The sequence below is a fragment of the Plasmodium cynomolgi genome, chromosome 9 (genome assembly GCF_000321355.1).
Source record: "Plasmodium cynomolgi strain B DNA, chromosome 9, whole genome shotgun sequence".
NCBI classification, from domain to species: Eukaryota; Apicomplexa; class Aconoidasida; order Haemosporida; family Plasmodiidae; genus Plasmodium; species Plasmodium cynomolgi.
This window is the reverse complement of record NC_020402.1, coordinates 730278-741691: the sequence shown is the minus strand read 5'-3', so window position 1 is coordinate 741691 and position 11414 is coordinate 730278. Positions and strand designations below refer to the sequence as shown.

At 45.3% G+C, this 11414-nt stretch overlaps 4 protein-coding genes across 4 annotated transcripts; 2 read left to right on the top strand and 2 right to left on the bottom strand.

The window, feature by feature from the left end:
* The first annotated feature begins 11 nt into the window (after nt 1-11).
* Nucleotides 12-934, top strand: PCYB_092720 (hypothetical protein). The gene is made up of 2 exons (XM_004222386.1): nt 12-329; nt 535-934. The coding sequence occupies exons 1-2, from the start codon at nt 129-131 to the stop codon at nt 796-798; spliced, it is 465 nt and encodes a 154-aa protein (XP_004222434.1). The 5' UTR covers nt 12-128; the 3' UTR covers nt 799-934.
* A 1501-nt stretch (nt 935-2435) lies between these two features.
* PCYB_092710 (liver stage antigen) lies at nt 2436-7274 on the top strand (the record flags this gene model as incomplete). The annotated part of the gene is made up of 2 exons (XM_004222385.1): nt 2436-2664; nt 2909-7274. Coding segments are annotated over 2 exons (4593 nt in total), but the record flags the coding sequence as incomplete, so codon positions are not given.
* Nucleotides 7275-7499: 225 nt separating this feature from the next.
* PCYB_092700 (DHHC zinc finger) lies at nt 7500-9356 on the bottom strand (the record flags this gene model as incomplete). The annotated part of the gene is made up of 6 exons (XM_004222384.1): nt 7500-7547; nt 7735-7819; nt 8027-8088; nt 8316-8477; nt 8634-8751; nt 8908-9356. The coding sequence occupies 6 exons, from the start codon at nt 9354-9356 to the stop codon at nt 7500-7502; spliced, it is 924 nt and encodes a 307-aa protein (XP_004222432.1).
* A 1798-nt stretch (nt 9357-11154) lies between these two features.
* PCYB_092690 (heat shock factor binding protein 1 containing protein) lies at nt 11155-11324 on the bottom strand (the record flags this gene model as incomplete). The annotated part of the gene is made up of 1 exon (XM_004222383.1): nt 11155-11324. A coding segment is annotated over one exon (170 nt), but the record flags the coding sequence as incomplete, so codon positions are not given.
* Nucleotides 11325-11414: the final 90 nt, after the last annotated feature.

The following is an 11414-nucleotide window of genomic DNA, read 5'->3' as shown; positions in this document are numbered from 1 at the left end:
TTTTTTTTTTCGTTAAAAAAAGAAGTTTAAGTATTGCAACTCCATTTGATCGTGTAAAAAAATCTCGAAAAGGGTATCAATTGTGTGGACACCCTAGGGGTTAGTCTTCCGACAATTGCCTATATAACATGTTTACATTTCCCTGCTTCCGAGATAAAAAGTGGATGAAAGAAAATGGCAGTAATATGAAGTACCCGGACGCATTTCTCAATGTGAATTTCCGCCCACAGTTTTTACGAAATTACGAGCACACGGTCAACTTCGAGGAAAGGGCGGACCAGGTCATTCGCCAGATTAAGTCCGCGCTATTTCGGCAGGCCATTTATAAGGTGAAACGGAGAGCGAAAAAGGAAAAACGTGGAAAATGCGCAAAAAATGGGGGAAAAAAAAAGGCAAGTGAATATCCACTTCACGTTGCCTTCTTCGCCACGTGGGGATATGCTGCCATATTTTCTCTCGTGTTGTACCCTCTGACAGCTTCCTACCACACCCGCTTATCGTGTCCCCCCCCCTTTTTTTTCCCCATCTGGACAGATACAAAACGTCGAAGTGGTGGCCATGCACGAGTGCAAGGAGGACAGGGTCCTGGAAAGCATAACGAAGGTTAAGGGTTACGAAAAGATAAAGTTGCAAAGCAGCAAAGTTCTTAGCGACGAATTGTGGACCATAAAAAGATGCGATAGGAAAATGTCCTACTGGGTGCGCTACTATGAACAAGACCAAAATGGCTACTCCCTGTCAATAATGCCAACCCAGGTGAGAAACATTTTGGGCTTTCTCAAGTACTATTATTTTTAGGCCAGCTGTGAACTCAGGGGTGCCACTTACAGAGAGGTAGCTCGCCGGGGTTGTCCCATTTGAACAAAAATGGAAGGGGGCCTTTGGGTCACGCAATTTGCGAACGCTTGGTATCTTCGCCCGGCCATGTCCCCCCCATCTCCAACCTATTTGTGCTTTTTTTTTTTTTTTCTTTTTTTCGAGTCATTTTTGCTTTGCGGTTGGTCATGATGTGCCACATACGCATAAACGCATACACTTCTTGTCCCCCCGCATAAGGCAGAAAAAGTGCCTCCCAATTTGAATCACGCAAGTGCGTACATATGTGCATCCGTAAATGCGTTCATACATGTATGTAAAAAAAAAAAGAGAAAAACTAAAACAAATGGAAAAAAAAAAAAAAAATGCATCCTTGTGTGTAAAATTTTATGTAACAAAAGGCGAATGAAGAATACAAATGCTGGAAAAGGGAGGCGAAAAAAAAAAAAAAAAAACCCAAATGGGGGAAGGGGAGCGGCACAGAGCGCCCAAGCCGTTTTGTAAATCGTTGGAACATTCCTTCAGCGTAAAAAAGAAGAAGAAAAAAAAAAAAGGGAACAAAAAGTGAACAAAAGGTGAACAAAATGTGAAGAAACAGGCACTTTCGCACAAGTGAACACAAATGAATGCAGAAGTGCCGAAAGGCGAAACGAATTTTCTGTTGCCTTTTGTTTTTGTTTTTTCCTCTGCCTTTTCCTTTGCCTTTGCCTTTCCGCTTTTTGCGGACAAATGAGATGGTTCAGCAGGGAAGCACCGCTTGCGGTTTGCTCATTCCCGCGGACGCCACTCCTTAGGGGATTTATAGATCATCGCAGGGGGCATTTTACCCGCGCGAGCGCCTGGGGTGGGGGCACTCCCCCATGCGGGTACGCGTATGCATGCGTACATATAAAAATAAACATATACATATCGCACTCTTAGGTAGAGGCATACCAGCCATGATGCATTTGGCTGACACTGCGCTACATCAACCACGTGCCGAGCTTCACCCGCACATGGTGACATGCGTTGCTTTGCCTTCCCAGCGTGGAGATCTTCAACCAACTACTGGCATTTCTGCCCCAATTTGATTTGTCGACAATAGGAAAAAAAAAGCCCTTTCAAGAGATAGCTTTTTTTTTTTTCTTGCAACCTTCTATTTATGAGAGGAAAAGCATCGCCGTGGTGGCATACGTGAAGAAGTACCGCCACATTGAACCGCTTGCACAGAGTTAGTCACTAATTTATGTAGCACATCTCTCCTTTGGGCTCCCCCTCGAAAGGAGCCCAGGAGCAGGTATTCCCCCGTTTGACGCACTGAGTGACGTACATAGAAAACGCGTTCATGTGGAACATCTTAGGGGAGATAAGGACTCTTGGAAAAAATGAGTAATAAAAAAAAATTTGAGAAAAAAGAATGCTCGTTGAACGATGAGCCGTGGCTGGCCCCTTGTGTCTCCGTTTGGCCACCCCCTTTTTCGAAAGGGGGACCCCACGCAGAAGCGTACATACGTGCCTGTGCAAATACGTACCTGCACAGATACGTGCATGCGCAAATACGTGCATGCGTGCACAAATACATACCCGCATGCGCAAATACATACCTGCGTGCACCTGCTAATCGGCCCTTCCCGAGACAGGTTCGTTCTGGAGTTTCATCAAATCGAAGAAAAATGACGACAACGAGTCCAAGCCGACCGTGGCCCACCTGGGAGAGGAGAACAAATTTTACTTCAACAAGGAGCTGAAGCGATGGGTGATAAGGGGCGAGGAAGACAAAGTGGAGAATGAGCAGAAGGTGACAGCCCCCCCCAAAATGAGCACTTTGCAAAACGCCAGCCAGGGCTACCGCTCCCTGATGCAGCAGAAGTAGGGTTCCTCGCAAAGAAGCACCTATCACGTTTGCATCGTCCTTGGAACGTTAATATGTTGGGGGATTTGGGCATCCTCCCTACGTAGATTATAACCCAGTGAAGCCATTTATTCACGCTCCCCCCTTTTCACTCTCCCCCCTTTTCACTCTCCCCCTTTTTCATTTTCTCCCCTTTTCATTTTCTTCCCTTTTCATTTTCTCCCCTTTTCATTTTCTCCCCTTTCCCAATCGCCTATGCAGCAAAACGAGGAGTGCCCGCACCATTTACGCAGAAATCCCTGGATTAAAAACTATTAAGAAGAAGAGCACAAATATGCAAGGAGGAATTGTGTCCCCTTATATGATGGATTCAGCCAAGAACGAATTAAGTAGCAACACGACTGATGAAAATCGATCAGAGCCATTTGGCTCGAACATGTTCATACCTTGTGTGAAAGTTCAAGAGAAAATACACCAAGGTGGGAAGTCCCCTTTGGGAAATAATGCAAATGACGCTGAATTGGAAGCTAACCCTAAATTGAGGGGCAAAGAAGAAGGGGAAGTTATTAAGGGCCCTGTGGATGACGATACGGGTATGGATAACAAAAAGACACACATCATCCCCAGTGGGGTCAGCCAAATGAAAAAGGATAGTGGTGACACATTGAAGCAACTAAATGGAAAGGATTCAAAACAGGAGAGTAACATACCTAGTGTAGAAAAAAGTATGTTCATCCCAAAGGTACACATGGAAAACGAATTCAAGAGTAACCTTTCCAGGGAGAGCTTTCTTAACTCAAATAGGAGTAACGACAGGGCAGGATCCATACACGACAGTTACGCGGGAAATGGAGTGTCTAGTGATAGCATCCCTAAGGGGCACGAACTGAAAGGAGGCATAGACAATTTTAAGCCTCCAAGTGGGGTTAACATACCACCTAAGGAAGTGCGAAGTGATCATATGGCTAGCTCGATTAAGAGGGAGGATCGAAGCAGCAGTTTTTATGGTGACATGGGTTTAGGGTTTAATGAAGCAAAGGGAACAACTCCTCCGTTGAGTAGGGGGCCTCCACCAGTGGCACCCCCTATGAGAGGTCCCCCTCCTCCAGGAGGTGCTGTGAAGCCGGTTTACTTTGAACGGCCGGAGCGCGGGGGCACAAAATTCGCGACCATGCCGAATGGCACTTACAACGGGCGCGAAATGGAAGGCCCCCAAACGAGAGTCCCGATTGTGGGAGCAAATGGGAGGGATTCCTGGGCGAAGAGTAACGATGATATCGCGAGAAGTATCCCAGTTAGACCTCCCCCTAATATGTATCCAACCAAAAAGATAGCAGAAGAAGATGAAAAAATGGTTGCAAATCGGGTGAGCGAACAAAATGAAAAGACCCTTTCCATGAGTGGCAACGTCCAAGGAAATTTATTCCCTCAGAAGGAAAAGGAGCTAATTGAGCATTTTTTAAGTGCACTAAATAAAAGCTTAACAAAGGAAGACGAAGATTTTAAGTATCGGCTAAAGTTAGAAACGGAGAAACTTCACTCGATTGTAGAAAAAGGAAGCGATTTGGACACTCTGTATAGGAAACTGAGTCAGTTGAAGAGTATAAAAGAGGAGAGTGAAGATACAGAAGTACTAATCGCGTCGCACGTAGATGAGGGGGGTAGTACCACCCAAGGGAGAGAAGAAGCCGAGGCGGAGGAACAATCTAAACTGAACAATATTGTACACTTAATAAACAGTAAAAATGAAAAAATTAAAAGAGAGATGGAAATATTTATGAGTTCTTACAACGAGTTGAGAAAGGGAAAAATGAAAAACGAAGAAATCATTCGGTTGTACAAAAAAAGGGAAAAAAAAAATCTGCACATCTTAAAGGAGATGGAAGAAAAGGAGAGAAGAAGGAGTGCCTCTTTTAAAAAGAAGGAAAAAAAATACCAAGAGGAGATCTTAGAGGGAAAAAAAAATCTCCAGCTGGAAATTACAAATCGTGAACAAGAGTTGGAGAGAGTGATGAGGGAGCAGGAGGTGTCTCTAAGGATGAAGGAAGAAGAATTGGAAACGCTGAAGGGGAAGGAAGCTGCACTGAAGGAGGAGCTGAAGAAAGTCGAGTCCGAAGCGGAGAAAAAGGTATCCATTCTGAAGGACGAATTCGAAATGAGGAGGGCCAAAGAGATGGAGGAGCTGGGCAACGAGCAGAGGGAAGTGACGAAGGGCGCAATGGAGGAGGAGGTGAGGGGCGAGTTGCGAAGTGAACTGAAGGACGAAGTGATAGGAGAGCTACGATCCGAACTGAAGGAAGAAGTGATAGGTGAGCTACGATCCGAACTGAAGGAAGAAGTGATAGGAGAGCTACGATCCGAACTGAAGGAAGAAGTGATAGGAGAGCTACGATCCGAAATGAAGGACGAAGTGATAGGAGAGCTACGATCCGAACTGAAGGACGAAGCGGCGGGTGACTTGGAAAAGGCGAAGAAACTCGCGGAGGACAACTTCAACAGCAAGCTAGAAAAGTATAAAGAAAAAATGGAGGAAAATAAAAATGATTTCATTAACAATCTTATCATTGAGAAAAACGGCGAGGTGGAGGCTTTGCGGTGCCAGCTGGAGAAAATGAAAAACGAGGAGATTTCCCAATTGAAGGAGGAACAGCAGAGGGCACTGAACGAGAACATGGAGCAGATGCGGCAGAGCCTGTTGGAGGAGCACCAGCAGCACATGGAGGAGCTCAAGCGGGAGTGCGAGTCGCAGAAGAGTAGAGAAATCGAGGCGCTGCGCGGTGAAGTGAGCAGGAGGGAGGAGGAGCTGGAGACCATGGGCCAGGAATTAATGGACGAAAGGGAGAGGCTAGCCCGGGTAGAGAAACAGCTGAGCGAGGAGCAGGAGGAGAAGCTAGCCCAGCTGGAAAACTCGCATGAGGAGAAGCTAGCCCAGCTGGAGAACTCGCATGAGGAGAAGTTGGCCCAGCTGGAAAACTCGCATGAGGAGAAGCTAGCCCAGCTGGAGAATTCGCACGAGGAGAAGCTAGCCCAGCTGGAGAATTCACACGAGGAGAAGCTAGCCCAGCTGGAGAACTCGCATGAGGAGAAGCTAGCCCAGCTGCACGGAGAGATCGATCGGCTGCACAGCGAAATGAACCAAATGGCGAAGGAAAAGAGGCATCTAGAACTAAACGTTGCACTGCTGAAGGAGGAAAAAGAAAACGCCATGAACAGGAATCAAAACCTAGAAGATAATCTAAAGAATAATGAAGAAATACACAATAGAAGGGTTAATCTGCTCCAGGAACAAAAAGACAAACTGGAGAAGGAAATAAAAGAAATAATACAAAACAGGAGAAAAGAATCCGAACAAATTAGAGAAAAATTTGCAGAGCTTTTACAAGCAGAGATTAATAGAATTAAAAAGGAGTCTGAACAAAAGGTGCACACGTATGTGAAGCAATACGAAGAAATGAGCGAAGAGTATGAGACGAAGAAAAAGGAATTTAGTGACCTGCTGGAGAAAGCAAACAGCAATAATAAAGACTTGAACAAGAAATACGAAGAAAATATAATCAAAATAAATGAGTATGAAGGAATGATTAAGATGCTAGAGAATCAGACAGAGCAAATGGTACGAAACAAAATCGAAGAACTAAATGAAGAATTTGAAAAGAAGAAAGAAATTTTCGAAAAGGAGAAAAAACAATTACTACAGAATTGTGCACAACTTGAAGAGAATCACAAGAAAATCAAACAGCAGCTGGAGAATGAAATTAATTTGGCCTTACAAGAAAATGAACAGAATATTGTCCGCATTACCAGTACATACGAGTCCAGGGTGCACGAGATGGAGAAGCGCTGTGAGGTGTTAATGACTCAGTGCAGCGAGCTCAAAATGAAGAACGACGAAATGATGGAGAACTTCTGCAAGGAGAAGGCGCAGAGGGAGCGCAGCCTGGAACGTCTGAGCAGCGCCAACGATGAGTTGACCACCCAGAATGATCAGCTGACCACCAAGAATGATCAGCTGACAACCCAGAATGATCAGCTGACCACCCAGAATGACCAGCTAACCACCCAGAATGACCAGCTAGCCACCCAGAATGACCAGTTGACCACCCAGAATGACCAACTAAGCGACAACCTGAACGAAGTCAAAAACGAACTATCCACCCTGCAAGGTAAGTACGAACAAGTGGCTAGCCAAAATGCCCACCTGAAGAGCAGCGAGAAAGAGCAAAAAAAACTCAGCCACAGGTTGAGCGACCTAAAAAATATAAATAGGGATTTGATTCGAGTTACAGAAAAGGAGAGAGAATTAAACGTAAAAAATGTCAACATCATAAAATCTTTGCAAGCACAAATAAAGGAACAAACGAATTTGTACAAGGAGTACACGGATGAATTGAAAGATGAAATCGAGAAGCTAAAGAGAGTGACTGAATCGGAATCGAATTCGAGTCTCTCGCAGTTGTTTAACGAAAACAAAAAATTGAAGTTGCAAAATGAGGTGATAACTACCAAGAGTGAGACCATGTCCGCTGCCCTCGACAGCTTGACCAAGAGACTCAGCTTCATCGAGGCCAGCATTCGGGACAAGGATTACGGCCAGGAGGTCATCCGACGCGCGGATGAGTTGCAGTGAGGTTGAGAAGTGAGGCGGTATAGCGAGGCGGTATGGCGAGGCGGTACGGCGAAGCGGTGCGCATTACGTATGATCGCTTCTCCGCGTCACCCTTTCACCGCCCACGCTGGTTTAATTTTTTTGTGCTTTTTCTGTTTGTTGCGCCCCCGGGCGCCACATGTGTCTTTGACAGCCGCACCCCGCGCATGCACCTTCGCATGCGCCCCGTCCTTCAAATTCGACGTCCTAACTTTTTAAAGACATGACTCTTTCAATGTCCTGGATTTCGATGTCCTGCGAGAGGGGGAGTGGTTTGTTGGGTTGTTAGAAGTTCGGTTGCGCGATTAGCGGTATGGCCACTAGCAGTATGGCCACTAGCAGTATGGCCACTAGCAGTATGGTCACTAGCAGTATGGCCGCTTGGCCGCTTGGCAGCTTGAGCAACCTCCGCACGAAGCCACCGCGTGGTAGCGAACAAAACGCAGACGTCGCTGAAGGGAGGAGCGACCCTCCTTTTTAATGAACTGCGCCTTGCCTGATTTTCGCTGTGCGACTTCCGCAGGCGTCTGAATGGTGGGGGGGGAGAAAAAAAGGATCAAAGGGGTTAAGTAATGAAGGGGAAAACGGTTAACTGCATAGGATAGTTGCTTGGGTGGGCAGTACGGACAGAAGGGTGACGGAGTGATATGCCTTCTGATGGGAGATAGACGGACGCTGAAAAAAGGGCCTCCCCCCCCGACTGCCCCCCTTTTTTATTCAACTGGTGAGCTTACTTCTTGTCTATGATTAGCCACTCGAAGAAGGTCCGAATGCCCACCTTCTGTTCTTCTTCGGACTGAAAGTGTGTGCGTTGGTGTGGATGTGTGTGTGGATGTGGGTGGCATGCGTGAGTGCAGAATGGTACGTACGTAGTAGGGTCTGACGCGGGGTCACGCTTTTGTCTACCGCTGATAGCTCTCTTATGATCGCTCTATTATGATCACTCTCTTATGATCGCTCCCTTATGATCACTCTCTTATGATCGCTCCCTTATGATCACTCTCTTCTCATCGCTCCCCTTACGTGAGACCGGTTGACGATGTACTCGTATGTCGTCATTTTCTTCGAAATGAGAAAAATGTGGAGGCCGAAGAGTTGTATGACGAGTACAAAAACTACTGCGTTCAGGACAAAGAGGGAACACAGCATTAGGTAGAATAAAATGTCGTTGTAAGACCCGTATAACTGCAAAAAAAGGGGGGGGAGGGAGTAGTGTGTATGGTGATGGAAGACGTTGTTAATTGCGTTACTACAGTTAATGTGGTTGTTGCTTGACTAGTCTCAGAGGTCCTCCCTCTACAACCGTGCACCGTGCAGGTCGGTCGACTCTCTTTCGTTTACGTATTTCCATCGGTCCTTTATGAGATCATGCTTTATAGAAATGGCAAAGAAGACGATGCAGAAGAGAAAGACGACACAGTTGAACACACTGAGAGCGGAGAGGAGACCTACGAAATATCTGCGCGTGTGGGGAATGATAAAAGGAGGAACGAGAGGGAATCATATTTATTTTGCATACACAGATGGGTTCAAACTTGTGTAGGCACACATGAGTAGCATATACAACCCACATGCGTTGCAAAAAGGTACAGAGTCAGTCACCCCGAGGACTTACTTATAGTTTTTCTTCCCAATGCAGTTATTCACCCACATGCAGTGGTGGTCAAAAACGGACACACATTTATTGCAAACTTTGCAATGCTTGCTCTGTGGTTCTACAAAGCCACATATGTCACACTCGTATAGGTTCTTAATTTCTTCCTGGTTGATTTGTGTATTCGTGTACTTAAATGATAGGGGGTCAACGGGGTTGATGGTGGTGACGATGTAGGAGAGGACCAAAATGGTAGTAATTAAAATGGCAAAGAACACGTAGAAAATGATAAAAACGCTGCTCGGGCTGAAGGCGGAAATGCAAATAATTAACGCCACGATGACTAGGAATATGATGAAGGACATGACTTGGAAAATCTGCAGAGGTAGAGTGAACCCATTTTTCCGGACGAACTCGTCGGCATCTTTGGACTTGGTGTCATCTCGGAAGGCGAAGATTCGCTTATTCATAGTTGGCAAAGGCGGTTCGTCAGCCGGTTCGTCAGCCGGTTAGCTAGGCGGTTAGCTAGGCGGTTCGTCAGCCGGTTAGTTAGCCGCTTACCTAGCCGCTTAGCTAGGCGTTTGTCCAGTGGACGCTTGTCGGGGGCGCGCACCAGGGCAGCGAAAAAAAAAATAAAAATAAAATTAAAAAAAATAAAGCACAAAAATAAAGAACAAGAATAAAGCGTAAAATTTCAGCGCAAAAATAAAGCGTAAAATTTCAGCGTAAAAATAAAGCATAAAAATAAAGCGTAAGAATAAAGCGTAAAAATAAAGCGTAAGAATAAAGCGTAAGAATTCAGTGTTAAAGTAAAGCGTAAGGTTAAGGCATCAAAATAAGGCATCAAAAATCAGCGCAAACGTTAAGCGTAAGAACAAAACGTAAAATGAAAACCCCACCAATACACACTGACCATCACGCATGCGGCGAAAGTGACCCTTCCCCTTTGCACAAAGTCCGCAAAAAAAAAATTGTCTTTTTTGGGACCCCTGCAAAAATGTTACGCTTTTGGTTCAGCCCCTTTCGCCCATCTTTGCCCTCTTGGCATTTCTCGTTCTGTCTACGTTTTGGAAAAAAAAAAAAAGAAAAAAGCAAGAAGCAAAAGGAAAAAAGCAAAAAGGAATGCAGGAATAACACACACATGCGGGCGGGCATGGAACATAACATTAACGCAGAAGGTTTCACGTTCGATGAATCAATCGTTATTTTAATAAGCTGGAAAGAGGGAAACAAATGAAGACGCCTTCGATCGTTTACTCATCATGTGAGGGGAAAAACAAATCAGTAACGGTAAATGAGTCATGCCACATGGCTATTAAAACATGGGAAATTGTTTCCGCGTGATCGCTATGTTCAAAACACACTTTATGCAATTTTCACTCATTCGTACGTACTCGAATTAAAGGAAAATTTGTTTAAAAAATGGCATGGACATGACACGGAGGGAAAGACGAAACGGAGTCGTATGTACCAATACACAAAAAAAAAAAAAAAAAAAATCGCTATATGGTGTACACTTCAGTACGGCTTGGCAATTGTCAAAAATCGCGAAGTGTTTAAAAAAAAAAAAATAAATAAAGCAAAAAAAAAAAAGGGGTGAAAAAAAAGAGGAGAAAGTAAAATAAAACGAAGTATAGGAAAACACAACATAGCGCAGCGCAGCGCAACTTGGGTGGACAAAACTGCGCAAAGCAACACAACGGCTACGCGGTAATGCGATTCCGTTGAACAGTTGCCCTTCCGCCAGGTTTCAACTCTGCGTAATTCGGGAATTATACCTCGTTCATCTGTCTGCTTCTTGGCGTCACCTTTTTTTAAAAACGCAAAAGTGTATGCGCCACCGGTCAACAGAGGCTGCGGCAACGGATCAGCCACCACACGCGCACACATCCACGCACATGCTATACCACCTCTTTACATTCGCCGCTCGCTCTTACACATGCTGTTGCCCCAATTGGGTCCCCTTGCCGTAAACGAAAAATAAACGGCAAGGAAATAAACACTGAGCAGGTAAACTCTGAAAGGGCTTTGTCTGGACAGCCACTCTTACCACCATCGGGCAGTCCTACTTTTTTTTTTTTTTTTTTTTTTTGCATCTTTTTTAAGGATAGAAAAAATGCACACATATGTGTTAACCACATCGGGGAGGGGTTCACAGGCGCTCTGCGCGCTTCACATGCGGGGTGTACGTCATCACGAGGGGGGAACGCAGTGAGGGTCACCCGGCAATGTAGCATCGATAATAATACCTTGCCACTTCTACCTCACCCGTCCGACTTGTTCGAAAAACTTAACATGGTGTGCTCCAACTCATCGAGGGACTTCTCCATGTTGTCCACCTTGCTGAGCAAATTGTTTGACAAGTTTTGCATTTTCCCCTTCAGTTCATTAAGCATATTTTCTACGTACATTTCTATGTCGTCCGACTTGGAATCCATGTGTAGGTTCTTCGTATCGTTTGGGGGCACACTGTACGTCATTGCAGCGTTGCTCTTGTTTGTGTCTAGCGAGATGGACGAACTGCGGTA

Coding starts and splice junctions, on each gene's coding strand:
- PCYB_092720 (XM_004222386.1), top strand. CDS start 129: ATGTTTACATTTCCCTGCTTCCGAGATAAAAAGTGGATGAAAGAAAAT. Junction 330..534: donor TTCGGCAGGCCATTTATAAG/GTGAAACGGAGA, acceptor CCATCTGGACAG/ATACAAAACGTCGAAGTGGT.